The sequence below is a fragment of the Telmatherina bonti genome (assembly GCF_933228915.1).
Source record: "Telmatherina bonti genome assembly, chromosome: 16".
Classification (NCBI taxonomy): Eukaryota; Metazoa; Chordata; class Actinopteri; order Atheriniformes; family Telmatherinidae; genus Telmatherina; species Telmatherina bonti.
The window spans coordinates 24,527,815-24,555,374 of NC_136614.1; the positions used below are offsets into that span (position 1 = coordinate 24,527,815).

At 37.0% G+C, this 27,560-nt stretch overlaps 2 protein-coding genes across 8 annotated transcripts; both read left to right on the forward strand.

The window, feature by feature from the left end:
- Positions 1-11,390: 11,390 nt before the first annotated feature.
- LOC306767835 (uncharacterized protein) lies at positions 11,391-16,682 on the forward strand. 3 transcript variants are annotated; one of them, XM_079255970.1, is made up of 9 exons: positions 11,414-11,474; positions 11,751-11,880; positions 12,151-12,219; positions 12,392-12,513; positions 13,610-13,670; positions 13,760-13,912; positions 15,616-15,705; positions 15,838-16,029; positions 16,158-16,682. In XM_079255970.1, the coding sequence occupies exons 3-9, from the start codon at positions 12,159-12,161 to the stop codon at positions 16,556-16,558; spliced, it is 1,080 nt and encodes a 359-aa protein (XP_079112096.1). In that variant the 5' UTR covers positions 11,414-11,474; positions 11,751-11,880; positions 12,151-12,158; the 3' UTR covers positions 16,559-16,682. The 3 variants fall into 3 exon arrangements, with proteins under 3 accessions (XP_079112094.1, XP_079112095.1, XP_079112096.1); XM_079255968.1 differs by lacking the exon at positions 11,751-11,880 and having other exon boundaries at positions 11,391-11,474; XM_079255969.1 differs by having other exon boundaries at positions 11,410-11,880.
- Positions 16,683-17,364: 682 nt separating this feature from the next.
- On the forward strand, positions 17,365-27,301 carry LOC306767536 (uncharacterized protein). 5 transcript variants are annotated; one of them, XM_079255597.1, is made up of 15 exons: positions 17,365-17,983; positions 18,133-18,254; positions 18,877-18,937; positions 19,110-19,262; positions 19,408-19,479; positions 19,664-19,779; positions 19,975-20,035; positions 20,156-20,308; positions 20,491-20,556; positions 21,134-21,289; positions 21,800-21,886; positions 23,349-23,432; positions 24,309-24,386; positions 25,503-25,712; positions 26,705-27,301. In XM_079255597.1, exons 1-15 carry the CDS (start codon positions 17,908-17,910, stop codon positions 26,911-26,913), a joined length of 1,704 nt encoding a protein of 567 aa, XP_079111723.1. In that variant the 5' UTR covers positions 17,365-17,907; the 3' UTR covers positions 26,914-27,301. The 5 variants fall into 5 exon arrangements, with proteins under 5 accessions (XP_079111723.1, XP_079111724.1, XP_079111726.1 ...); XM_079255598.1 differs by having other exon boundaries at positions 21,134-21,286; XM_079255600.1 differs by having other exon boundaries at positions 21,134-21,286; positions 21,842-21,886.
- The last annotated feature ends 259 nt before the right edge of the window (positions 27,302-27,560 follow it).

Here is a 27,560-nt window from a genome sequence, read left to right on the forward strand (position 1 = left end):
TAGCCCTCAGGCTTGGTGCACTACACAGAACAGAACCATGGGGTTCACATACAAACATGACACACAGCATATGACACATGCAAATCTGCAGCAGGTATTGTTTTATGCTTTCAAAGAAATGTGTTTCAGTTAGATAATGTTTTATTGATGCAGGACTGGTTTCATACCAAAGAGGCTGTGGTTAGTTTTTATGTCTAATGGATTTTTTTTTTTTTTTTTTTTTTGCTTCTTTTCCAGCAATCTGTTGTGTTAATTTGCATATTAATAAACTTTAACATACAACAACATTGTAAAAATTAAGATCTACACCATGTTTTAAAGAAATATAATAAAGATAATGATGTACAAAAGAAAACGAGACTAAAAATGTTTTTTTTCAAGCGTCACTGCTCTTGTCCCCCATAATAAATCCAACAGCAAAGTTACAACTTAACATGTTGTGATAATTGAGGAAACTAGTAAAATGACACCCATAAAGCTGGCATGTTAAACTAGGATTGGTTTCTAATTCGACTGAGATTTTTTTACACTCACATGAAGCTGTATGATAGACTGAAGACAAGACAAAAACCAAAACATTTTTAGAAATGAGCTCAGATAAATAAAAAAATAAAAATAAAAAATAAAAAACACAATATGTTAACTTTTTTTGAAAGAACATTACATAACGATCCACAAAACAAAGAAGAGACCACTTCATTCTCTTTTGATGCTGGGTTGCCAGTATTTTTTTCTTTTTATGTTGCTTCTCTTGACAAGTTTCGACATCAGCAGCTGTTGGAAGTTTGTCGGGTTTCCTGTTTGTGGCAGAAGCTGCCAAATCCTGATAGTTTATTCTGAAACAGTTTCACTTGAAAGTATAAAGACATGACTGTGTATTAAACTGTGATCTTTGACTATTTGTGAGAACTAAACATTCAAAGTTGTGAAGATTCAGATCTAGACTGGCTTTGATACATTATTTAACATTTTTCATCAACTTGCCCATAAAATAACTATTTTTTTACACCGACTGAAAGTACATATTCTGTAACCGCATAAGCAAGCTTGGAGTTGAAACAGATGCTTTTTCCGATCCAACATCTTGTCATGCACGTCTCCACAACACACTTTAGGATCAACAGTGCCACAAAGCTTTGATCACACTTACCCAGTGGTGTGCGTCGTAATGCAAAATCAAATGAAAACTTTATTTATATAGCACTTTCCATACTGGAGTATTTCAAAGTGTTGAACAACATAAAACAATTTCACACTTACACACACACACACACACGCAGCCCAAACCCACAACCCCACCTTTCCCCTGACCTAAATAAAACTACCTTCAGGATTCTAAGTCTGTATCTGGCTTGACACTCCTGCAAGGATACATTATCTGTAGGCTCTGTCCACATCAGGACCCGCCACAGGAATGACCACCGGAGACGCCCAGGCCGGGGCCAACACCACAGCCACAACCCCTACCAACAAACCTGGCCAGGACGACCCCCACCACAACGGCCCCATGGATCAAACAGGTGCAGCCCCTGACAAAGAGGATCCCCATGAGGAAAACACTGGAGCTAAAAGGTTAAAAAGATCAAATAGGAAAGAAACACAAGATAAAACAACTAAATGAAAATAAAAATAAAAAAAGAATAAAAATGAAAATAAACCTATAAGTGTGTAAAAAAAATTTAGAACAATAAGATTAAACCGGGGCTGCACGGTGGCGCAGTGGTTAGTAGCAAGAAGGTCACTGGTTCGATCCTTGGCTGGTTTGGTCAGTGGCCTTTCTGTGTGGAGTTTGCATGTTCTCCCCGTGTATGCGTGGGTTCTCTCCGGGTACTCCGGCTTCCTCCCACCACCCAAAGACATGCATGTTAGGTTAATTGGTCACTCTAAATTGCCCCTAGGAGTGAGTGTGAGCATGAGTGTGGTTGTTCGTCTCTCTGTGTGTGGCCCTGCGATGGACTGGCGAGCTGTCCAGGGTGTACCCTGCCTGTCGCCCAAAGCCGGCTGGGATAGGCTCCAGCTTCCCCGCGACCCTGAATTGGAATAAGTGGTTCAGAAAATGAATGAAGATTAAACCGAAGAAACATACAATTAATAATGAGTAATATATAAATATTAAAACTTCAGAGTGCGTTCACAGACATCAAGACTGTTGCCCATGATGAGATCATAGTTACAGTAAGCGGTTTACAGTATGCACATCTTCATATTCATTTTGTTATTACCAAATGATTGTACAATAAGCACAAAATTCAACTGTTGGTGAGGTTATGAGCCTGAACAATGTCCATTGCTGCAGTGACACACTGCTGCTGCTGTTATTACTACTGTAGTGAGAATTCAGAGGGTTTTTTTTAAACTAATTTAAATATCACCATGTAATTAAACAAAAAATGCATTTATGATGCCTTGTAAAATTGTTTTAACACATTATGTCAGAACAAAGCTCATTTAACTGGCCAGTAGATATACAGTTCATCTGCAAATGACATGGGAAGCTCGTGTGATCTGAGACAATCCCAATTAAGCATTTAGTTTCTACAATAATAATGAAAGACACAATTTTACAAACGGACTAAACTTTGGGTCTTAACAATCTTTAAAAGTCTGTTTCTGTGAAAATAAAAATGGGAGTAAGTAACATTTATTTTTGAAATTTTCATTCATATCAAAACTGTAAGATATTAGTACATCTTAGTTGTTTCACCTTTCACAATGTTGCTTTCAAATATTTCTAATTTAAAGCCATTTGCTCAACTAAAGGGATTACATGTCCAAATACTTAAATAAAACCATGCATTATGCCATGGAAAGCGCTTACTGTTTGTCAAATACCATTAAAAACCTAACAAATGTGACTGTTGTTTTTATGATAACAAAAATATTTATAAGTTTGGTGTGTTACTAAATAAACCAGTTTTTATGTAGTCAATCATATGTGGTTAAAGGAACAATGTGGTTTGTAAGGTGACAATTAAAGGCAAAAATGAAAAAAAAAAAAAGAAAAAAAAAAACAGGTGAAAAAAATGAGGTGTTCATTGTCTCCTGGAAGTTGGAGCAAATTTTAATTGAGATCTTTCATGTCTAAAATGAATACCAGTTAAAGTGCAAAGAGCTTTTCAGTGATGTCTACAGATAAACATTAAACATGAAGTCCAGCAGCTCGCTGGTTGTGGGTAAATTTGTTATTCGACAATTCCAAGATTTTCTAAGTGAAAGTGATTGATAGAAAAAGGAATCAGTGGCACATTCACCTGAGCATGCTGGGTATTCAGCATGTCGTTAGTTTTGCACAAAACCTGGAACCACTGGCAAACATTTTCTAAAAATAACTCATTTATCCTGCCTTTAAAATTCCAGATTTAATTGGGTTTTCTTCAGAACTGTAAGAAAAACAAAAAGATGGTGTTGCTATTGCAAATCCTTAATTAAGTTATACTTTGTCTTCATTTTGGTTTCTGGAAAATTTAAATAGATGTCAAATTTATGATGTAATAATAAGGCAGTGATGCTCATTGGCCATTTAAGTTCCAGACAGATCTCAGACCGAGCTATTTACTTGTTTTACTTGCATATTGTGCTAAATTAGTGGTAAAATCCTTTTTACACCAGGACAGTTTTGCCACATATAAACAAAGCTGAAAGCTCATTATAAGAAGCTGAATACCATTTTCCCACCTCACATCATTTCAGCAATCCCAGTGAGACTGGCAGTGTCGATTCACACATAGGTTCAAGTGGAACAGTGAACACTCGAATGAGACGGTGAGTCGTGATTATCAATAATGATCAATAATCTCTAAAACATGACTGGCTTCACGGGCTACTGAGTTAAACCTTCTCACTGTCTCCATCATAACTGACAAAACTCTTTTGGATGATCACAAAATGTCTTCAAGAAACTAAACCCAACCCAGCTGACTTGACTTGGCGTTGGATACCATGACCAAATAACAACGTTCCCAGACAAGTTGACAAGTGTTGGTGTTGTTGAAGTAATGACACAATAATAGAAGAACTGATAAAGCTTTATTACTACGTCTTGTCTTTTTTACATAAAGTATGCTTTCTCTCTTCTTCAAAATGTCCCAGATGAAGTTTATATAGTAGGTATTGTAGTTTCTATTTCCTATTGATAGCTTGTAAATTCCCACATCATGCCATTTTCCTTAGCAACAAAATAAAACGGTTCCATTATTTCTATTTTAATTGATCTGTCAATGTTTTGCTTCTATCATACAATCATACTCTTTTGGTAAATCCTTTCATGAATGTATTTATTAAACCTATCAAATCCAGCTCAAGACAACGAAGCTTCACCGTCCCCTTTTTTATAGTGAGTCATATTGTCACACCATTTGGAGTGATATTCAATCTGACTCCACATACAAGTTCTTGTAAGCCAGTGTTTGTCAGTGAAATGAGGAGGATATTAAATTTGCTGGTGAGGTTTGTCAACCTGAGTGTGCTTTTCTGTCACCGCAGCAGTGAGAGGTAATCTGTTTCTCCATGCAGCTGTCATGATCAAAGGAATCCCAATCCCATGTCTACCACGCACAAGCACCCACACGGAGAAAATGGCACAATTACGCACATGGATACACTCCGACACATACGTGCGCACACCAACATACCCACCAACATGCATAAAAATGCACATGCAAACAGCACATGTGCACAAACATTGTACTAACATTAACCCAGAAAGAAAATCTCACTCCTGCTTGATGTTGTGGGTTTGCTTTAAGAAGCTTGGCTCCTGCTGTGAACACAGCAGTGCATGGATGGACAACATACACACACTATCACACACACACACACACGCTACACAGCAGCCTCCAACAGGGGAGTAAGTCATAAGTCGAGGCTCCCACATTATTAGAAACTGCACCAGGAAAGAAGAAATGCTTTTATTTTGTGACACTTTTAAGTGTTTTGGTCACTAAATCAAATATACACACAAAGACTTGTGAATATAATTTCACTTCAATTGAATTTTTTTGTGAATACAGTAAACATGTCTCCTGCTGTGGCTCCAATATTGTGTGAGTTTGCAAAATGCTGCTAATCTAATATATTCAGTATATCTTCAAATGCTGGATTTCTTTCTTCACAAAGAAGGATTAATTCCCCAGAGAGGCTTTTGAATGATCTGAAGGCGGCAGATGTATGCTTTCTCTAAAATGAAATATAAATAAAGCCTGTGCATTTTCATGGCTTTGTTGTTGCTTCCCAGCTGCACCTTTTAACAGATCTTTTGTTCTGCAGTTAGACTTTAACATAGTTCATCACAGATGCTGCAGTAGGCTTGCAATCTGCACCTCCTCAGATCCAAATCCTCCTCCTTCATAAGGGAATCCACCCAACCTTCCCATCAAGCCTAAATCATCCCACCTGGGCTGCTGCAATGTCCCCCCTGGCTCGTCTTCCAAAGCGTTCCCTTATATTTAGAAACTGTCTCCCTAATGTGTCCTGCAGCACCACGACTGGCTTCACAAGCCCAACAATATTATATTCAAACTCCACTGCTCAAACCAACAGTCCACACGTCAGCCTGTCATCTGCATTCTGTCATTGCTTGCCACGTAGCTGTCTTCTCCCTGCAGCAGGGTGCTTATCCACCACCAGCACCCTTTCCTTTTGAAGGTGAAATGACTTCCCTCTGCTACTCATTTTTAATCATAACCCACAAACCTGTCTCTTCAGCAAATAAATTATCTTAAACTTCATTTACGTCCCCTTTTGATCTCCTCTTCAAGCTTCCCGTTGTGTTTTGTACACACCTGGGCATGAAGCAGTAAATTTTAACTGGTTTTTTTTTTTCTCTCTAAAAAAAGAAGAAAGATAGTTGCACTTAGAGCATTGAGAACATAGAATATTCTTGACCACTGAAAAAGTAAAGTGTTTTTCTTAAACAACCATATAAGAAGATGAAATAATAGTGAAAGTGTGTGTGTCTGTGTGTGTGTGTGTGTGTGTGTGTGTGTGTGTGTGTGTGTGTGTGTGTGTGTGTGTGTGTGTGTGTGTGTGTGTGTGTGTGTGTGTGGCCTAGGAATAAAGCAAACACAGGTGAGCTCTGAGTCAAGCGTTTGTAATTATTAGCAGATTAATAGACTGTGTGCCATTTTTGAAAACTTGTACACATGCAAATACATCACATCTCCATGATCACATAAATGGAGAGTGGGGTTTTTTTTTTTTCTACAATCATACATTTAGCAGCAGGATCAATTTCAGATTGTAACATATTTATGTGATGTGAAAACTATGAGACCGTGTGTTTTCTGGCAAAATTGGGACTTATCGGCTACAACAAAACTGCTCCTAAATTTCCAACTGAATTATAATTGATCAGATAAAATCTGAAACTTTGAATGAAGATGATACAAATATTAGGAAAATATTTAGATCAGTCACCAATCAAGTGACAATTATGGTTACTTTTTTATTTTCCAACCACAAGAGTTGCCCCCTGTTGGATGTCAGATAGAATGGAAATAGACACACTTTTCTATATACTGTAGTCCAGGAATCATCAATCCTGATCACTGAGGGCTGATGTCCTGCAGGTTTCTTCAAGTGTCCACACTGCAACACAACTGATTCAATCAGTGTTTATTTAGCAGACATGTGCAGAGCTTGCCTGAGTCTGAGTTAGATGTGTTCCAGCAGGTACAGTTGGAAAACCTACAGGTATTGACGACCAGGATTGAGAATCCCTGCAGTAGTCTGTGTTCAGCAGATATAATACATACATTCACCAGGTACGGTTGCATTTGTCGGATGCTCAATTTTCTTTTTGGTTTTCACATTTTTATTCTTTACCATGACTGTATATCGAATACCTGAACTAAAGCAAAGCCCCTCAGCTTAACTGTGTGCCACTTGCTTCCCTAAAACAGAAAAAGATAGTTAACATGAAAAAGCATCAGCAGTATTATATATATTGCTGATATTATTTCTGATATTGCAAGAATCTACCCAACATCAGCATTTTTGAATTGCCACTGAGCATGTTAGCTTGCTGACTTCAGCATTCAGCTGAAAGCACTGCTGTGCCTCACATGGGTGTCTTTCTACTGTTGCTCAATAAATGCAATTAATTGATTAACAAAATAGCTGTGTTATCATTTTCATCCAATCCATCAAAAAGGACTAATAGTTTAAGGGCAAGAATCAATATTCCCATCTATTCTTGCTCCATCTTGGACATTGTGCTGTGACTCTGCAGGTTTTGAATTCTGAGATGTGATATAAATCAAATCCATAAGTTTGTGCAGATCATAATTAGAGATAAAAATTCAGTAGAACATAATTAAATGTTATTTGAATTTTGATGAGCAACAATATGAGAAATGGCCATATCTGTTTTTCTGCTGCTACATGATTCGCCTTCCTCATCAGCCCCAACTCAGTGAGTCAGTGGAAAGGAGTGAAAAAAAACATAAAAAGTGAAAAAAAAAAAAAAAAAAGAAAAAAAAAAAAAGAAAAAGTGTCACATTAATTCAGACAAATTCAAGCAATCTAGTTTTCTAATAAAGCTGTCATATTTGCATCCGGTGACTTACACTCACCATCGTTTTAGATTAATTCCTGTCACAACCTTTTGATTTATGAACGCATAATAACTGAAAGCAATGTCTGTGGCTGTGAGCTGGAGTGTGTGCAACTATTTATGTGTGTATGCCATTTCGTGTCTCCATAGCAATGACTTTTAATCTAACATGTTGGTCGTGCTTAGATGAGAGAAAAATCACATTTTGCTTTAATTGAAGGTGTTAAGAGGAAGGACTGAAAGAGCAGGAGCTGCATCATCTGTCCTCGTTTGAGAGGAACCTCTCATTGCGGCTTATCTCATAGCCATAAAGTTCTTCATGTGACACATTCTTTACAACAAGGGTGTCCAAAGTTGGTCCTTGAGGCCCGATGTGCTGCAACACACCTGGCTTCTACACAATGACTAATTAATTTGAGTCAGATTTGTTGGAGCAGGGATGCATAAAAAACCTGCAGGATTGTGGCCCCTGAGGACAAGAGCTGGACACCCCTACTTTACAGCATCTTGTCACATGCAAGCAACTGGATAGCAATGCACTGGCTATTTAGAACTTGCCCAATGGCTGATTCAACAAAGAAATCCAACCCAATACGTACATGCATCCAATACAAAAGTCAACATCAGACTGGCTTTTAGCTGCTGGGGAGCTCATAGAAGAGAAAGAGTCAAGACAGATGCCAAATTAGCTTCTCTAAAAGGCGTCTAAGTTGCATGACCTTGTTATTAAAGTTTTGTTCAATCTTGAATCGGAAACACCCCTCCCCAATTACCATCTAAGACGCTGTAACTGTTTATTGGAAAAACTATTATTTCACACGATGAAAGATGACGTCAAGGATGTACTAAATTCCTTCTTGTACAACATATCGACGGTGCAAAAGAAATTCAAGTTTAACAACCAATAATTAAAATATGATGGTTTTAAAATATTTTCAAATGAATAAAATGTAACAAATAACCATGTGAAAACTGTTTTCTATGCTCGAATAACTGCTAGTATAAAAATGGTTCACAAAGTGACCAAAGTGGTACAATATATACATATATATACAAAAGTACGAAGTACTGGTGCAAAGCCATCCAGATAGGCATGAATCTGTAAAACACACAACTGCAAAAAACTATAAATTAAAACTGCATTATTTGTGATTGATTTGTGGATTTCTCCTACTAAATGCTTACTTCTCAAGAAAAAGTCATGTGCTTTTTATATGTGTGTGTCCTCAGGCATTTTGTTTTATAATCCATGTGTACCTGATAATATTCAGGAAAACAGATCATGTTATTGGACAACTTAAAGTTTCAGCTGCCTCCCAGTTTCCACTGACTGTTTGGGTTGATGGGGCAGATCGAACAGTAGGTCTTCGCCCTGAAGTTTTGATTCAAAGCTCAATAAGAATTTAGAGTTTGAGCCAGCACCATTAAACTAGTGTAACCTTATTTTTCTGTCCAAATACTTGATCCATTTTATAGACAAAGAGTTAGTCTTATTTATCTTTAGCAGTTGGGATCATTGTAATCTGACTTGTACTTGTTTTAACCATAATTCTTGACTTATTAAAAGATAGCGAGGCTTTAACCTGCAGAATCAGACCTGTTTTAGCCTCCAAACATTCAATTTTGACTGATTACTTTGACAGTTCAAAGCTTTGGTCTTTGCCGCATCTTGGAGCATTAAAAAAGTTTGAGAAATAACAGTGGCTGTATGAGTCACTCAGATTGTTGTCAAACTGTTTATGAATTCACATTTTACCGTTTTTAACAAATTTTTCCCATTTAAGTCAGATTACTTTATTTACTGTGTTTTATTCTAATTTTCCAATGTCAAGTTGAGGAACATAAATCTTTTTCTGGGAATCAAATAACTATGATATCACATTGAGACCAACAAGTAAAGCTGAGACATCAGTTTGCATCATCTGTTGGCTCTGTCTCAGACTCTCTGAAGCACTGCAGACTTGGCATTATGTAGTGGCCAGAAGCCAAATCAGCCCTTCAGCTTCTCTTTTAAGGTTAATGCGTTTACTGACTCATATACAAACACTTCTGATACCTGATTACCATCTTCTGGCCAAAGTTAGCCACTGCTCCTATAAAAGAAAAAAACAGAAAAAGAAGGTAATGCTTACTGGAACTGCTTCATGGCTCAGTGCATATCATGGCTTGCATTCACTCATTCACTGCAGCCAAAAAAGACTGAAATATATCACAACACTCCAGCTGTACACGCTGAATTAAAGCTTGATTAACATCTGCATGCTCTTCAAACATGCTGCACAAGAAGCTTTAAGATGAGAGTCGAAGACATCTCAGCTGATGTTAAGCTGTTGTAGTGGGAGTCTTTGAATGTCATTGCATGGAGAGTGTTGCGTTACACTCACACACACACATACATACACGCACACACAAAACTCTGCTTTATTCTTCCATCAAAGGCTGCATGAGGGAGTCTGAGTGCAGCCACAAGGAGCTGTCTCGCCCCCCTACAGAAAATCTGACACAGAAAAAGAACACTTCTGTCTGCAGACAGGAAGCTCACTTTCAAACAGCTGCACACATAACTGGTGAATCAACAACTTAACACCTTGATGATGATATTTTACTGTCAGAGGAATATGAAACTCTTTTTGTATTGCAGCTATTGCAACACCATAAAGAGAACACAACAATATCAACAACTTATGGAAGAAAAAACAGAAACATAGTGAGAAAAGACAACATCTGGGAACTATATGTTAAATAATGCATTTTATAACAAGAATTAGGCTCTTCATTTAGCGTTCTTCTCATTAATCCTGTTTAAACTGGGAAAATGTATTTTTGGGAAAGTTTATTTTCACCACACAGAACACGACTGTGATCATAGACAATTTCTCTACTGTCTTAATATATTATTAAGATTAGCTGATTTAGGCAGTGTAGTGTTTTTAAATGATCTTAACTTTAAATTAATGAACTGTCATTTATACCATGGAGTGTTGTTGTAAAGACAAAGAAAAAGTCTGTTTACTTATCTAAAAAGACCAAAGGTCCCAACAAAGGAAAGAAATTCTTTACTTTGTCCTATTGCACCTCCACTATAGTCTTTCCAGGATAACAGATGGTTTAATATTACACCATGCCTGATTTAGTCATCATAAATAACCACAAAGACTTTAAGAGTCCAGTTGCAGAGCAAAAACATTCTTCTCAGTTTCCTTTGTGTTTAATATGAAGATCATTTTGCCTTCACTGAAATATCTTATTTTATGATGCAGCTCAGGGTTACTTGAGCCACTTAGCAGAGACATTAATGACAATTTATCACTGTAAAGTATATATATTTAAAAAAAAAAAAAAAAAAAACTTGGCTGAACTGAAGTAGCCCAGGTCAGCTGCTTCACGGATTATTTTGTACACCAAAATGTCTATTTGTGTCATACTAAAGGCTGCAGAAAAGTCACTGTTAGTCGCCCTGTGTGAGGAGCAGAATTTCTCTCAGGAGTTGCAAATGTGTTCACAAGCCTGTAAGTAAAATACAGATTGTCTAAAGGCTCTGTCAAAGCCATTTATTTTGAGGGAACACAAGTACATGTCCTTAAATTGTGACTTAAATCCCCATTTGATGAGTCTCCCTGCAGGTTTTGAGGACCCCTCAGTGTTGGGTTACATCCAAGATATCCATATTCACACAGTGTTCAACATAAATAGACGACACTGTGTGCCTGATACTTACAGTAGGTAACTGAGCAGGCAGCCTAGTGATAAAAGCTGAACAGTGCTGCACCCTGCTGGCTTTGCTATGTGAACAGGCTGTGCTCTGTCATGAGGCCGTGTCACTGAGACCTTCTGCCACATTTAGCCTGCGATGAAGAGCTGCAGGACCCAGCATGAAGGTCGGAGGGACACCGCAGAAGCGGAGCGTCTGTGTTATCTAAAGGTTCTGCTGTGTTTTTGTTTGTTTGTTTTCTAATATATAAAAGCATACATGAATAATAATCCTTATAAATCAGTTTTTTACACATTTTGGTGAGCATGCTCTAGTAGTGGTGGCATGTTCATATAAAGTTATTAATCTGTTTTAAATCATGTTGGAAACAATACATTGACTAAAGCGAAGGGCCATACTTACATTTTATATGGGGAAAAACTTCATGTACTAAAGGAAGTACGGCGTGTTGTGGTTGGAAACATATTTCCTTATAAATGGACAAAGGTGTGGAAAAGAGGCAGGGCTACAGAGGCACCATCTGTTCTTCCAACCGGCCATCATTAGAAGCGGTGGCTACGTCATGATGTGGAGGGATCCCCCTTTGCTTCTTTTTCATACTCAATAAACAGAAACGGTGAGTAACAATGGTGTAATAAATATAGACCGTCCGAGGTTAAAATGCCCACAATTTGGCTTGAGGAATATCTTCACTTACATTACGGAAGTCTTGGATGTTGTTCTGTCAGTTTGGACTGCTTCTCTTTATGATAACCTGTCATGTTTTTCAGACTATTCACACATCAGGATTTTTTGCAGGAATGATCACAAATTACCACAGAAACAGAAAATAGGAGAAGAAACATAGAAGTCATCCTTTTAAATCCCATCTGCCTTTTGCCTTCAGGTGTAGTCATGTCTGTTTTGCTGAGGAAAATAAGGCACACAAACTCGGCCGCTGCTTCTGTACTAGAACGTAAGTCAGCGAAACCGACTGAACCATATAAATAAACTATAGATACAGTTACAGTGTGTTTCTATGTTTGCAAGCACAGGTGTGTATTTCCTTCCACAGTGCCCTGCTTGATACTGTTGAGATTTAAATGATAATAAATCTCATATTCCCAACAACACCACTTGTCCCACAGGAGCAGATTTCTGCACAGATTCAGAGATCCAGTCACTGACCAGAGAAGATCTGCATGAATTGTTTCCTGGACCTGAGAAACTGAAGCTGAGACGGACCATTTTTGGAATAATACACAAACAGGTGAGCTTGCCCTCATGTACAACTGTGCAAAAGTAATACGCCACCCCTCAATTCTGTGTATACATCCATAACACCAGGTGGTATGTTAAACCATTGTTCAAATAAATGGAAATACAGGAGGGGTATACGAGCATAAAGCAGAGTTTGGATCAGCTTACAGGTCAGTGTTTGATATTATCATTATTTATTGTTTAATACATCTCGTACTTTGGACAAGTTGTCGTTTTATTCTTTAAAGTAGCCTGTAGGTATAGTTCCCTAAGCTGCTCCAAGGACATCTGAAAGTTTTTCTTCTGAGTCTTTTAGATGATCCCACACTGCTCCAATAATGTTCAGACCTGACCTTCAGATTGGATTCATTCTATAAAACCTGTTACTGCTGATTTTTAATCTTGTCTTTGTGCCATTTAGTGCACTTTAGCCTTTTGTCAATGGTTTTTTTCTTCCTCTTCATGCAGATCACTTTTATTGGATTTATTTCACATTTCTTCAGGACATCCCTTTTACTATGGATCTGCTGTAGACTGCTTTGTAAACATAACGTTCTATTTTCTTCTTAACTGGTCTGGTTTCGCTACTGTCTTTACACACAGTCATACATCTTGCCTTGATATTTTAAATCATTTTGGGAATCACCTTGTTGGTCCAAAAATACTATTTTGTCCTCGTCAAGCTGTCTCTGGAGAAGTAAAGAACCAGGACAAGTTGTGTTTCTTGCACCAAACTGGTGACAAGGTACCTAAAAATACAAGTGTTCTTTTTGTTATGTGCAGACACAATTGGTGCATTCCTTTAGCAAGGTGCCTTTTTTTTATATTATGAAGTAGCTCTTAAGTCAGCGTTAAATGGCTTAGCAAACAAATAAAAAAAAGTAACACACTCTTAAAATAATGCTGGATTAGCTTGTGTTTAAGATTACTTTAAATCATAATGAAAAATACATTAATTTTGAAAGCAAAATATAAAAAAGTGTGTGTAGGCTAAGCTCACAGTATGCCATATACTGTATCTCCTGGAAACACAGAAACTTCAAACTACACAACGCACCCACCCAAATTTCATCTGATGATTTTTCTGTTTTGTTTTATTTACACAGAAACCAATCGATGTGCTTCTGAAAGAGCTCAAAGATTTCATTCCACATGACTCACTCAGAGGTATTCGCGACCAAAACATATTTTAAAGCGAATAAATCATTTCAAACATGATGCACATCGACATGCAACTACATAATGTTCTTTTCCAGAGGCTCTATCTAGAAATGGAGTCTTGGTTGACTACCTTCATGTCCTGAAGGACCTGAAGACTCAAGTAAATCATGTTCAGAGTTTCCTTGAAGCTCACATTGGTCTTCTGGAGGAGATCAGCCGAGCTCAACCAGACCAGGATCCTGATAGAGGTCAGAACACTGATTTATTGTAATAAACAGATTTTGTGATTAATGTGTTTGCTCCTTTTCACAGACCCAACAGTTTTTGACTTCTGGACATTATAAATGTCTTTCATCATTTGGAAGTAAATTCCGCTGATAATTTTGCTCCCTGATAGACACAGAATCACAAGGACAAACCAAAAGCAAGATTTTTGAGGGATGCATTTATTAAAATATTGAAATATCTCATTTTCATAAACATTCATAACTTAAATATTTAAGCACTGAAAAACAAAGCTTGCCTTTGAAGGAACAAAGTTTATTTGATCATGTTCTATTGAAGCCTTCTTTTTTATGATTATCTAATCCCTCCCAAATCAGATCAAACTTTATTTTTCTTGAGTCTGTTTTAAATAAAAATCATAATATTTTCCAAGCTAGGAAAGATTCTGCAGACCTCCTTAACTATTTGGCTATCCCAGACGGGGAAGGAGGCCCTTAAAGTCATACAAAAGACTTGCTTAAGAATGTGAAGGTAATGAAAAGGAAAAACAACAGATACCTAAACTAAAAACCCCTACATATTTAATCTTAAAGACAGCTTCAGTTCTTTGGAATAATCCAACAAGTTTGGTAAAACTTGCTTCTCGAAGTCTTCCCCATCCTTATTGGCCAACTATTCAAGCTCTTACAGGCTGGATGAGGAGCACCAGCCTCTTCAGAGAGCTATTGTTCAGATTCTGGCTCGATCTGTCCACAACATTCAAGCAGTTTTTCTAAAGATACTCCTGTGTTTCGAGTTGCTTCTTCAGTTGCAAAACATTGTGAAGAACAGGAAGCATTTGGGGGGATAGTGCCGCTGTCTGAATGCTGTGGTAAAAAACTGCACAAAAGTTAGTGATTTGCACAAATAAGTGCTGCTACATAAAGACTCAAAACTGCACTTCAGATTATCATTATCTGTTTGATTATATTGTATAGTAAAAAGAAAAAATGCCATTTTGTGAAATTACCTAGATTATCAGCAATATGTAAAACGTCCCTTGTGTACGGTGTTAAATTAAGTGTTCTATAATAAATTGTTCAATATGAAAAGTTTGTTTATCTAAAGTGCTCAGCATAAATTATTCAGCACCTTCAACTCCCTATCATCACCTTAATGATGTTTTCTACCTTATTACAGTAACACAGACAACGGATTTGGTAAAAGCCAGTCAGTAAGTTTAAAATATTACATTAAAGCCGACACAAGCTGCTCCAATTCATTTTAAGTATATATCCTTCAAGCTTCACAGGTAGGAGTGGTGAAGATTCGTGCTGAGAATTTGAGCCAAAAGACAAAAGAAAATTTTTCTTTAAGGTTGAATTTGTGTTTGAATTTGTGACTGAATTCAGATCAAGTTTTACGTTGAGGTCTATAGAACTAACAAAGGATTCTGGCAATGTGAGAGGTGCAGGTGGGAAGACAAAACAGAGTAAATGTAAAAATAAATTGGATTAAAAAAATGACAAAGTAGTCCAAAAAGAAGGAGTGTCATGTTGGCATGAAGTAATGGTTGGAGAGCAGGAACATATATACAGGGATGATGTGGCTACTGTGAGATGGACCGGAGTTATAAACACCAGATGGATCAACTATGGGTTTGACAGGAGGAAGAAAGTGGAGAGGAAAAACAATCAGAATAACATTTTGTGAAAATGTGACACCATGTTGTTTTTGGACCAAACAGATGTTTTGCCAAGCACCAGCTCCTCAGGCCCCTGTGTTCCTGTAGAACAAAACAACATCCCAGCCGATGTTCTTCCATATGGAGCGCATGGTAAATCTCAATGTTGTATGTTTCAAGTCTCAATTGTCAGCAAGACACTGTGACACAGAAATATAAGTTGTGATGTTCTTGTAAATGTTTAAATCTAAGATGCACACACCAATTTCTCTGTGTACACCACAGTGCTGTACCAGATGGTGGTCAGTGGTAAAACCTTTGATGCACATCTTCAGTTGATGGCCAAGGTGCAGGCCCAAGTTCAGGACCGAGTCCAGCTCATTTCATGCAGTCAGGATGGTCAGATAATCATTGTCTTCTGCCAAGTTGGTTCACACACTGGGACAGACATTGATGCAACCATGACTTATGTGACAGGTGAGAAAATATTTCAGTTTCAGCTTTAAGTTCTAGTTTTAGGCAGTATGTTGTGACTACTTCCTGTACTACCTGTCCAAAGTTCTCCCTGACTAGGTTTCTATTCCTCTTCATGTTTCTCTCCACAGATGATGCACCTGTCATTCTGGTGATGATGCACCACACACACAAGGCCAAGCACACAGCGTCAATGAAGCCTTGGTCCGATTGCCCACATATTGTGTTGTGTGTCAATGTTTTCTACCACGAGGCAGCCCGGGGATTACTGAGGTGTCGAGAGAATACAGTCGCCGCTTCTCAAATAAAAGACAAGTTACTGGAATTCAGTATTCCAAGTAACAAATGGGGAGTGAATGGTGAATATTATAGGATTGGTAGTGTTGATGGTGATTTTAATGATAGAGGAGATCAAATCGATGGTGCTGGCAATGAGTTTGGGGTCAGATTGTTTAGCAGTGGTAGCAGCAGCAGCAGTACTACAAGCAGTAGTAATAGTGAAAGTAAAAGTATTTGGGAGGGTGGTGAGTAGGAGGACCAGCAATTGTTACTTTTCTTTGCAAGGCGAAAAAAAAAACTGGTTTTACTTTCCTTGTTAATACTGGAAAGTAAAAGGCATATATCTATCTATCTATATCTATCTATCTATATCTATCTCTCTCTATATATATGTGTATATATATATATATATATATATATATATATATATATATATATATATATATATATATATATATATATATATATATATATATATATGTGTGTGTGTGTGTGTGTGTGTGTGTGTGTGTGTATATTTCTAATGTTCTATCAATGTCTTGCTTGGTTTGTGATTTAAAGTCTAACTTATCTTTTTTGTAGAATTTACACTTTTGTTTGTTTTACTGAGGAAAAAATGAACATATTTGCTTGACTCTTAGTTCCCATGTTTTGCCTTTAACTAAGCATTTATCTTGTTATGAGAATAAATTTTTATATAACCCTTGAATTTCTAAACTGTCAATTTAAAAAAAAAAAAAGTTCTCAGTAATCTTTGACAAAATTACATGAACAAATGCAGATTATGTTTATCTGGGCATACATAAAGTTTTAGAAGATCATTGTTGCTTTTACCTGAGTTTAATTGAAATCAGAAACATATATGATCATTTATAAGGTTAAATTTATGTCTGTAAACAAGGCAGATACAACCGTAGATAAACTAAACAAAACCCCCTTTTCGTTATTTCTTCCAACTATGTGTTTTCTTGTACTCGAAGTCTTGCACTACACGCAAGAAAAATGTTTTTTTGACATGACTTTATGGGAAAAACATAAAAAGCTTTTAATAGCTTTGAATTTTGTCTCTACAATACTTCCTGTATCTGAAAAGACGTGTTTTGCTTTATCACCAATTCATTTGGGATTTTTCTTTTAAAAAAAAAAAAAAAAAAAAAAAAAAAAAAAAAAAAAAAGACAACGACAACGACAACGACAAAAAAAGCTGAAAAAAAACTAAATAAACAACGCAAACTAGGGGAAAAACAAAACAAACAAACAAAAAACAGTAACGTCCGACTGAGGCGACTGTTACGTCACTAGCTCGCGCAGATTCGCCTTCTTTCGGTTTCTGTTTGCTGGAAAGGGTGGATGAAGATTTTACATGACTGAGGAGAAGGAAAACTGGATTTCCACTATTGTTTAGGTATTTTCATTTGTCAAGGCCTGACGTGGGTTTTGCGGTATTTTTAATCTCTTTTATTTGTCGTGACATGTTTTCTAACATTTGTCACAAGGATTTTTTGTTGACAAGACTTCTGAATAGTTAACTACTTTATCAGGAAACAATAGCTGAAGAAAATAAAATAAAAAGGACTGCTAGTCTAGTCGCCGTCTGCCAACATGTCTTCTGGTGAAAAGTCTGCTTTGCTGGAAGAAATACAGCGTGTTAACAGCGAAGCTGCTCTTGTACTGAAAAGTAAGTGACACGTTTTGTTCACAACATGAGACCTACTGTTTTTATTATTGTCATTATTATTAATTTTGTAATGTGGGTTTAATGCTTACAAGCCAAACTGAGCCAGTTGTGCTCGTTTAATCATTTTAATAAACCTTTCTGATTCCCAGCGGCAGAAATCTGCACAGATTCAGAGATCCAGTCCCTGTCTGAAGCTGATCTGAACGAACTGTTTCCTGGAATCAGAAGACTAAAACTGAGAGCGACTGTCTTTGACATCATACAGAAACGGGTGAGTTGCAATTATAGAAATACATTTTATTTGTTTGGTGCCTTTCTAGACACTCAAGGTCGCCTTACATCACACATGATAAAACTGCATCAAAACAAGTTGAAAACAAAAAACATTGAAACAGACATTAAAAGACAGTGCAGTTATGGGTGAAGTGAGTAGGCTCGTCTAAACAGATGAGTTTTGAGTCTGGATTTGAAGTCTGTGAGTGAATTGGTGTTGTGGAGGTCAGAGAGTTCCAGAGGAGCAGAGCGGCTGAATGCCCTGCTCCCCATAGGGACGAGTGAGGGACAGAGAGCTGGAGAGAGGAGGAAGAGCTGGCAGGTGAGCTGATTTGAATGAGGTCAGTCAGGTATGGAGAGACAAGGTTGTGGATGGCTTTGAATGTGAGGAACAGGATTTTGTAGAGGATGTGGTGTGAGATGGGAAGCCAGTGGAGCTGTTGGAGGACCGGTGTGATGTGATTTATGGAGGGTGTGTGTGTGATGATACGGGCAGCAGAGTTTTGGATGAGTTGTAGACAGGACTGGGCTGGTATGATAGAAAGAGACAGACAGACCTAAAAGGAGCGTAATGTGAATGACTGTTCTAATAAATATTTCTTTTGTTTGTTTTTTTTCAGGAGCTGATAAATCTGCCCCCAAGAGACCTGCAGTCATTCCTCCCAGATGGAAATTTCTCAGGTAACAGATAAATTGCAGTAACCTCTACTTAAAAGAAAAAAAACTAATTAAAGCATAGCATTTATTTTTCATGTAGGACTGAAGTTATTTAAATAATACTGCTTTGTTTAAAACACTTTGGAAAGATCTCACTTTTATTCATGCAGTCTCTAACACACTACATTTCATCCAGATGCTTTGTCCAGCAGTAAAACTTTGGCGGATCACCTCCCCGTCTTGAAAGCCTGGAAGAATGATTTGGACAAGCTGCTAAGTTTCCTTGAAGCTCATATTAAACTGGTGGAGAACCTCATCATTGCTCAGCGTGGCCAGATGCCCAGCAGAGGTTGTAACAAAGTCAATAAGTTGTTTTACAAATCCTCTCAATTCAACAAGAGAGAGGCAGAAGAGATCTACTGCATTATTAGAAAAAAATAGTATTAACTATGTTAAAAAAAAAAAAAGGCTTACATATCTTTCTCTTTACCAAGGTGCAGATAAAATGTGTGCCTTACTGGATGAGGTATGGAGTGTCAATCCAGAAGCTGCCCATACACTGAGAGGTGAGGGTTGAAAAGATAACAGACCTGTGTGGTTCTAGAAAAAAAACGAACAAAAAAACCCATGTTTTTAATATTTCTATTGTCAAACTTTACACATAAAAACCAGTATCAAACTGTTCTTCCTATGTGACATGAAGCCAGTCTCACTTTCATTTCATTTCATAAAACTTCTGTAATTTCTCAGGAGTAGCATTGTGCACGGACATCCGGCTACTGACGCAGCAAGATCTGCTTGAGCTGTTCCCTGAACATGAGAAGTTCCACCTGAGAAAAACCATCTTTGGAATAATCCAGAAACAGGTGAGTTTGACTTTGTCCTAGAAATACACTAATAGTCAAATATTTTCAAAACTTTTCTATTGGATTGAATGGGAACGCGTTTCCAAACTTTTGACTGGTACTGACTGTGTGTGTGTGTGTGTGTGTATGTGTGTGTAGGGATGCTAAGTTGTAAAAGTCAGTTTTAATTAGATGCACATTTTTTGTTTGTTTCAGAAGCCAACTTACGTGTTCTCACAAAAACCAACATTGTTTTATCCAGAAGGCAATCTCAGGGGTATGTACTGGCAAGACTGCAGTCACTTTCACTGTTTAGAAAAATATATATTAAGTTATAGTCTTTACTTTTTCATTGCAGTCTGATCTGAAAGTTTCTAACAGATCACTTTCCATCTAGATGTGCTTTGCAGCAGCCAGACCTTGGTGGACAACCCTTCCATCCTGAAAGCCTGGAAGGATGAAATAGCAACATGGCACAGTTTCCTAAGTGCTCATATTAAACTGGTGGAGGACACCATCAAAGCACAACCGGACCAGAAACCTGACAGAGGTTGTAATGAAGGATTTCCTGTTAAGTTTATACAAGGGTTGTTGACAAAGCTTTCACAAAGCATTTTATTCTGTCGACAGATGAAAGAAGACACATACTGCAGTACCTAAATAAACAGTATTGATTAGAATAAATAATAATAAAGGTCTGGCACTTCTTCCTCTCTGCCATCATGTCTGCAGGTGAAATGGGGTCTTCAATGGAGAAAATAGACAGGATTAACCAGGATGCTGCCCATGTACGGAAAGGTGGGTGACACTTATTGTCTCTGGTATTAAAAAATATATAAATGTTTTTACTGAATGTGTGCACAATGATAAAAAATTTTCTAATTGACCTTTTGGAGCAGAAATATTCACTAATTCAGAGATCCAGTCACTGTGTCGAGAAGATGTGAAGTGTAACTTGATATATGTATATATATGTATATGTATATGTATATATATATATATATATGTATATATATATATATATATATATATATATATATATATATATATATATATATATATATATATATATATACATATATATATATATATATATATATATATATATATATATATATATATATATATATATATATATATATATATATATATATATATATACATATATATATATATATATATATATATATACATATATATATATATATATATATATATATATATATATGTATATGTATGTATATATATATATATATATATATATATATATATACACATATATACATATATAGGAAATGTATTTGTTTGAGAAAAATTAATATGGATTTAATGTTTCAATTGTTTCGTAGTTTGTAACACAATACTTTCTATCCAGATGCTCCTTCCAGCAGTCAGACCTTGGATGACCACCTCCACATCCTGAAGGCCTGGAAAGATAAAGTGGATAAGTGGCCCATTTTCCTGAAAGACCATATGAAACTGGTGGCTAAAACCATCAAAGCACAGCAACACCAGAAAGCTGGCAGAGGTTGTGATAAAGTTTTATTGTATTTTAACAACAATGCATGAGGATGCAGAAGGACCACTGCAGTTCTTAGTTACAGGATTTGCTGTAGTTGATCTGTGTTGCCTATAAATAGTCAGCTGTTTAGGATGCAGTTCTCTGTGTAGGCCTTGGATTTAAAAAAAAAAAGTTGAGATATTGAAAACAAATCTTCTCATTTTGCAGATGTTTTCATCCAGGATCATTTAAAAGGAAATACTGTGTCTTTTGGGGATCATTTGAGATAAACTAATCAAGAATACAATTAAAGAAAAAACTAATCAAGAATACAATTAAAGAAAAAATGTGTCAGGAGGTAACTGCTTAAGATGAACTCAGAAGGTAAAGTCATCACAGAGGTGATGTGGCAATTGTGAGGTGGATTGGGGTTATAAATAACAGAGGACAAACTGTGAATGGGTCTGAAATGTCAGGAAGATGGGCATGGGGAAATGAGAAACAAGTTTTGTGGCATTGTCATGCGATTTTATCAATCAGGTGTTTTGCCGGGTTCAAGCTCCTCACTTTCCTGTTCTCCAGTGGAAACCAACACCTCAGCTGATTTCCATCCAAACAGAGCACAAGGTAAATCTCACTTTCGAACATCAACACTAAGCTTTATTTGCAATCCACAGATTACACAGTCTGCTTTCAGAGAAGTGAGCAGTGAATTTTATTTTTACTTACTGTCAATCAGATTTACAGAAATGCTCACCAGTGCAACCAGTGCAGTGGTTGACAACAGCATCATAAGTTAAACCTGTCTCACATCTTTACACAGCATTTTTTGTAAATGCAGGGTTAACCACACTACTCAGTGAAGGTGCCCTTGCAGTCTCCAACTATCCACAATATGACTGTCTAAATGAGATACATAATGGAAAAGCAAATAAAGGATGGCATGGTGGTCTGGTGGTTAGCATTGTAGCCTCATAGCAAGAAGGTCACAGGTTCAAGCTTTGATACTGGGGAGGTTGGAAGGAGAGCCTTTCTGTCCAGAGTGTGCATGTTCTCCCTGTGTATGTGTGGGTTGTTTTTGGGTACTCCAGGTTCTTTTTGTGTTAGCCCTACCATGGACTGGTGGCCTGTCCAGAGTTTAACCTACCTCTGGCCTGCTAGTTGCAGGGAGAGGCTCCAGCTTCCCTGCAACCCTGAACTAAGCAGAATATAAATTCACCATTCACTCCAATCCCTCTTACCAGGGCATTATCAGGCAGTCCACATCAGCTTGGATTCTTTGGTCGCCCTCATGTGAAGACATAATGAAACCACACCCAGCAAGACCTATGAGAGAAATAGATGTTAGTGGGTCAATCACAGTGAGTCACACGGTTGATGACCTGGGGAAAAGGGATGGTGAGCGGGAGGAGGCGTGTTCTGCTTAAATGCAGGGGAAATCATGTGCTGGTGGGAAAAGGTCTGAACAAAACAATGGAAGCATGGATGTTTCAAAGCAAAGTTATCTTAAAAAGTTAACAATGCAGTCGTAATTTTGCACACATTTGTTTCAGCTATAGTCTGCAAAGTTTCAACAGTGTCCATCAAAGGTCGTTTAAGAAATAAGGACAATGCAGGACATAAATTATCAATGTATTTAGTTGGAAACATCTATTTAACTAACTGGATATAAAGGCCACACATCAATATTATAAATCAAGTTGATACATTTTTCTTTATTTGCAAACCTAGCCTGAATTTCCTGTTGGATCAGAGCTTATCATCCTAGTGATGCTAAAATTGGCTGATCAGCCGTTTTAAATGGATGAAAACTATCCCCACTTGGCCAGCTGGTTAGTGGCCTTGGTGGTGAATAGTACAGATCCAGTGTGACTTTTCCAAAACAAGATAGCAAAACCCAAAACTCCCCATGGAAACTAATAAACAAGGCCAAAATCCATTAGTGCACGGCACCTTCATAGTCGTCCTGCCACAGTTCTTGTAACAATGAACAGCAAACTTTTTAGAAAAGATCACTATGGAACCCAAGCAGCCAAAAATGGTGAAATGTAATTACATTTTGGTTGTTATCACAATGTTTTTATAACAGGGCTTGGTGGAGAAGAAAAGACCAAGAGCAGCAAAAGAGATAAACAGAGCAACAGCCAGACGGAGCAACAAAAGAGCAATGCAGGTAATGTGGAGGATATGGGATAAGCATAGGAGTTAATCAGGTTTTTATTTATTTTTTGTTTCAATTTAAAAAAAAAAAAAAAACTTTCTTGGCACGAGGTGCAGAAACTCTGAGGCATCATTTAAAAAGTTAATAGTCTTTGTGACATAGAATTTAGTATGCAGGTCATATTTGTAGTTAGTGTTTTCACTAACTACAAATATACAAATATATCAAAATTTAATTCAGCTGTACTTGCAAAGCGCCAGTTCACAACAAAATCTTTTCAGGGCACCTTACAGGAAAAATGAAGTCGAGCCACGTTATTGCGATACAATCAGTATTCATACAAGCAAATTCATTAAAACCTCTGACAGAACCCGGCTCAGAGAGGGCTCTGTCTTTCTCAATCTGTTGAGGTGAAGAGAGAGAACAACCGGCACCGCAACTTTTAGTCAGAGAGACTTGTTTAGAAAGGATAAATACAAGTTAATAATGCTGATAGAGTCATAAGTTCATACATGAAAAATAAAGAGCAGAGATGAAATGCAAGGAAGTGCAGAGTGCAAACAGTCTAAGCTTATAGCAGTATAACTAAGGGATAGCAAACCACCCATTACTATGAGATTTATCAAAAAGGAAGGCTCATGCCTAATCTTAAAGGAAGATAAAGTGTCTGCCTCCCAAACCCAAACCGGGAGCTGGCTCCATATGAGGCAGTCCAAAAGAAGGACAAAAGAAATACTAAAACTAAAAGAGAATTTAGCTTGTTCTAATTTTTTTTATGATTTCATGTTAATCCAGTTTATGGAAATGGCTGGCACAACACATCTTTTAGTAATAATACTGTTGGTAAACATTTGTATTGAGTTTACTCATGTTGCTGCTGTCTGACAGATTCTGTTTTAGGGTTTCTCAGCCTCCCGTTTTTGGGAAAGGCCTCTTTCAGGACAAACTGGAGCCCTTCCACAGAAAGTAAGTAAATCTCTCTTTCTTTACTATTTCATGACAAATGTTTTTTTTTTATGAATTTCTTCATAATATAGATATATAGAAAAATATTCCTTTCAAAATTATCATTGAAACTTGCAGTTTTTGAAACTTTTACACTAAAATATTTGAATTGACAAAGGGTTCCCTAATATGTAGAAGGTAATAAAACGTTAAAGAACCCCTACAACTGGGGTGTCTAAAGTCAGTTTTCAAGGGCTGCTGTCTTCAAGTTTCTCGGTGTATCCCTGCTCCAACACACCTGATGTACAATAAATGAATCAAACAGCCAATGAAGTTCTGCACAATGACTGATTGATTTAAGTCAGGTGTGTTGGAGCAGGGATACATGGAAAACCTGCAGGATTGGAGGTGCAGTTGCTCACAAAACATACAATGTAAATCTGAACTTTCTCCATTTAAAGTAAGGTAGTTGAGTAACATTGGTTGCCAAACGTCTGGCAGCGGTAGACCTTGCAATGCAAGAACATTGTTGTACCTCTGTAAGATTGTTTCATACATGAATAGTCAAAGACGTGGAGTGGTTGAGTGTTGCGATATGAAAGGTGAGCCTTTGTATCAACTTTAATGTCTTCTTTTTCAACATTGCTCTGCCAACAAGTGATGTTACGCATGTATTTCTTAAAGCGAATTGCAATCCTTCCTGTCTACTTTTCACTGATATTTCTGAACTATTACTCCAGAAATTTGGAATGATTTCATTTGGAATATCTTGAGAAATCCACATGGAGAAAAATGGTGAAATTAAAAGTTTGCCAGGTGTTACAACAGTAACCATGGGTGGGAATGGAGGGTGGGTTCGGTTCGCAGATGGTCAATTTAAGCAATTTAGCTGGATTTATACTGGCACTGTCTGCGTATCGTAGAGCTGATCACCATTTTGAAAATTTAACTCAGGAATAGTTTAATTTTGTTTCTCATATAAATCCCAGAAAGACAACACTTCTTCTCTTTTATTTGAATTCTATTCCTTTAGAGTTTTTATTGATTAATATATCTTAATCTCATTTTGTCTCATTTTTCCCAATGTGCAGTAATCTTTTCTCTTCTTTGTTTCCTTGTTCGGTTTTTTAAATACAGAAATACTTAAATACAAGATGGTGGTCAGCGGTGAAACATTTAATGCCCATAATCAGCTGATGGACGAAGTAAAGAGTTCCACTCAAGAATTTAAATTAGTTAACATGGATGGAAGCCAAAACAGTGAGGTTCCCCAGTTTATCATTGTCTTCTGTCCTGTTGTTTCTCGTATTGGGACAGACATCAATGAAGCAATGATGGCAGTTAAAGGTAATGGAAATACTTCCTCTGACCAACTATTTCAAGGAAAAAATGCATTAGTTTTTACGGAAAGTCTTGAGTTTTGTCATATTTTGTCAGATGCTTCAATTATATTTAGTTCATGTTAATGAGTTTTAAAATAAAAAAAATTTAAATCAAACATAATTTACTGTAAATAATGAAATAACATCTATATCTGTTTATATCAGGGTTATCTATAGTTGATTTTCAATGACTGCCGCAGATTTTAGATTTTTTGTTGCTCCAACACACCAGATCTGAATGAAACTGACTTCCTCAACAGTTTGATAGATAGATAGATAGATAGATAGATAGATAGATAGATAGATAGATAGATAGATAGATAGATAGATAGATAGATTGAAGTTATGAAAGTTGTGCACTTCTGTGTGGAGGTTAGGGCACGTGGGTTCAGACAGCCACGGTAACCAAGGAGACGGGACTGTGAGTACCTAAACACATGTTTGGGTTTTCCAGCACTCTCTACGTTTGGTTTCCATGGCTACAGAAACGATTGCTTTTAGAGAGTTTTTTCTACTCTGAAATTTTAGTGACATCCCACACCCACACACCCAGTATACCTAATCCTAGCAGTTGACCAATCAGGTGCAACCTGCAGGCAGGACATAGGCCGGAGCTTCCTCTGTTCTCTTGTTTCTGGCAGAGGCTGATCTGACAGGATCAATACAAAGTTTGTGAAAAATGCTTGATTGTTTCTTGCCCTTTTGGACTTGCATATTGAAATAAATTGGACTGAAATGTGCACAATAGAGCCCCTTTAAAGAGTAATGCAGGTGTCAGGTGTTTTGAAGTTGGAAAAATCTCAAATCTGCAGGACAATGGCCTTTGTGGACTGGATATCTCTGGTTTATACAATTGAAGAAATCCTGATAATTTTAAAACGAGTCTCTCTCTCTCTCTCTCTCTCTCTCTCTCTCTCACACACATATTCTTCCTCCTCTATCTTTCATTTTCTCCAGGTAATGAGCCTGTCTTTCTGGTCTTGATGCACCATGTGTATGAAGCCAAACATGTGGCCACTGCTAAAGCAAAGGATAATTATAACATTGTGTTGTATGCCAATGTTTTCTACCATGAGACAGTGAAAGGATTACTAAGTTGCAGCCAAAATACAAATGCTGTGTGTGAGATGCGAAACAAAATTATTGAAATGTTTAAAGGGAAGTAGCAATATTGCTTCTGGAGCTGCTGGCTGTTTCAGCACTGCATCCCATGATGAAAACTGAAGTAGTGGTGTTTCTTTTATTATTGCCAAAACTTTTTTAGCCATTGTGCTGATGATGGTAATGATGACTTATGTCAGTAAATAAAAGATGCTGTTATGCATTGTCCTAAAAGCATTTTTAGGGCAACATTCAATACACAGTGGCAACTAAAATCCAGTTGCTTAATTTTAACCTGCATCCTAAAGGATTCACATTATAGTGAGAAGAATCTTAGTGAGCCCATCTATTTAGCTCAGCACATTGTGTAACAATGACGAAACATAAACTTGATTGTACAACGTACCTGAATTCTTGTCATGTCTGTGTATTGCTGAGGATGTGTAACTTGGTCCCTCCGTTTTTTCTCCCATGTTTTCAAAACAAATAAAGTAAATATTGAATAATGGTAACCATGTCTTGTTCATATTGATTAAAATGCCACCAATTAAGAAACCAATTGCGGAATAAAATATTTAGCATTGGCAGAGAAATTTTGATGAGTATTAGGACAACCCACATTCTCAACCCTCAAGAAGCATTGTCACTAAAAAGAAAAATGAACTAAACACAAACTTCCATACTTTTTGTTCAAAGTTTATAACATCTGTGC

Bases quoted from the DNA above. Each gene is read 5' to 3' on its own strand.
- LOC306767835 (XM_079255968.1), top strand. From the start codon at position 12,159: ATGTCTGTTTTGCTGAGGAAAATAAGGCACACAAACTCGGCCGCTGCT. The intron at 12,220-12,391 runs GTAAGTCAGCGA...CTTGTCCCACAG, and splicing joins CGCTGCTTCTGTACTAGAAC to GAGCAGATTTCTGCACAGAT. The intron at 13,913-15,615 runs GTCAGAACACTG...TGGACCAAACAG, and splicing joins AGACCAGGATCCTGATAGAG to ATGTTTTGCCAAGCACCAGC.
- LOC306767536 (XM_079255597.1), top strand. From the start codon at position 17,908: ATGTCTTCTGGTGAAAAGTCTGCTTTGCTGGAAGAAATACAGCGTGTT. The intron at 17,984-18,132 runs GTAAGTGACACG...TCTGATTCCCAG, and splicing joins AGCTGCTCTTGTACTGAAAA to CGGCAGAAATCTGCACAGAT. The intron at 19,480-19,663 runs GTGAGGGTTGAA...GTAATTTCTCAG, and splicing joins AGCTGCCCATACACTGAGAG to GAGTAGCATTGTGCACGGAC.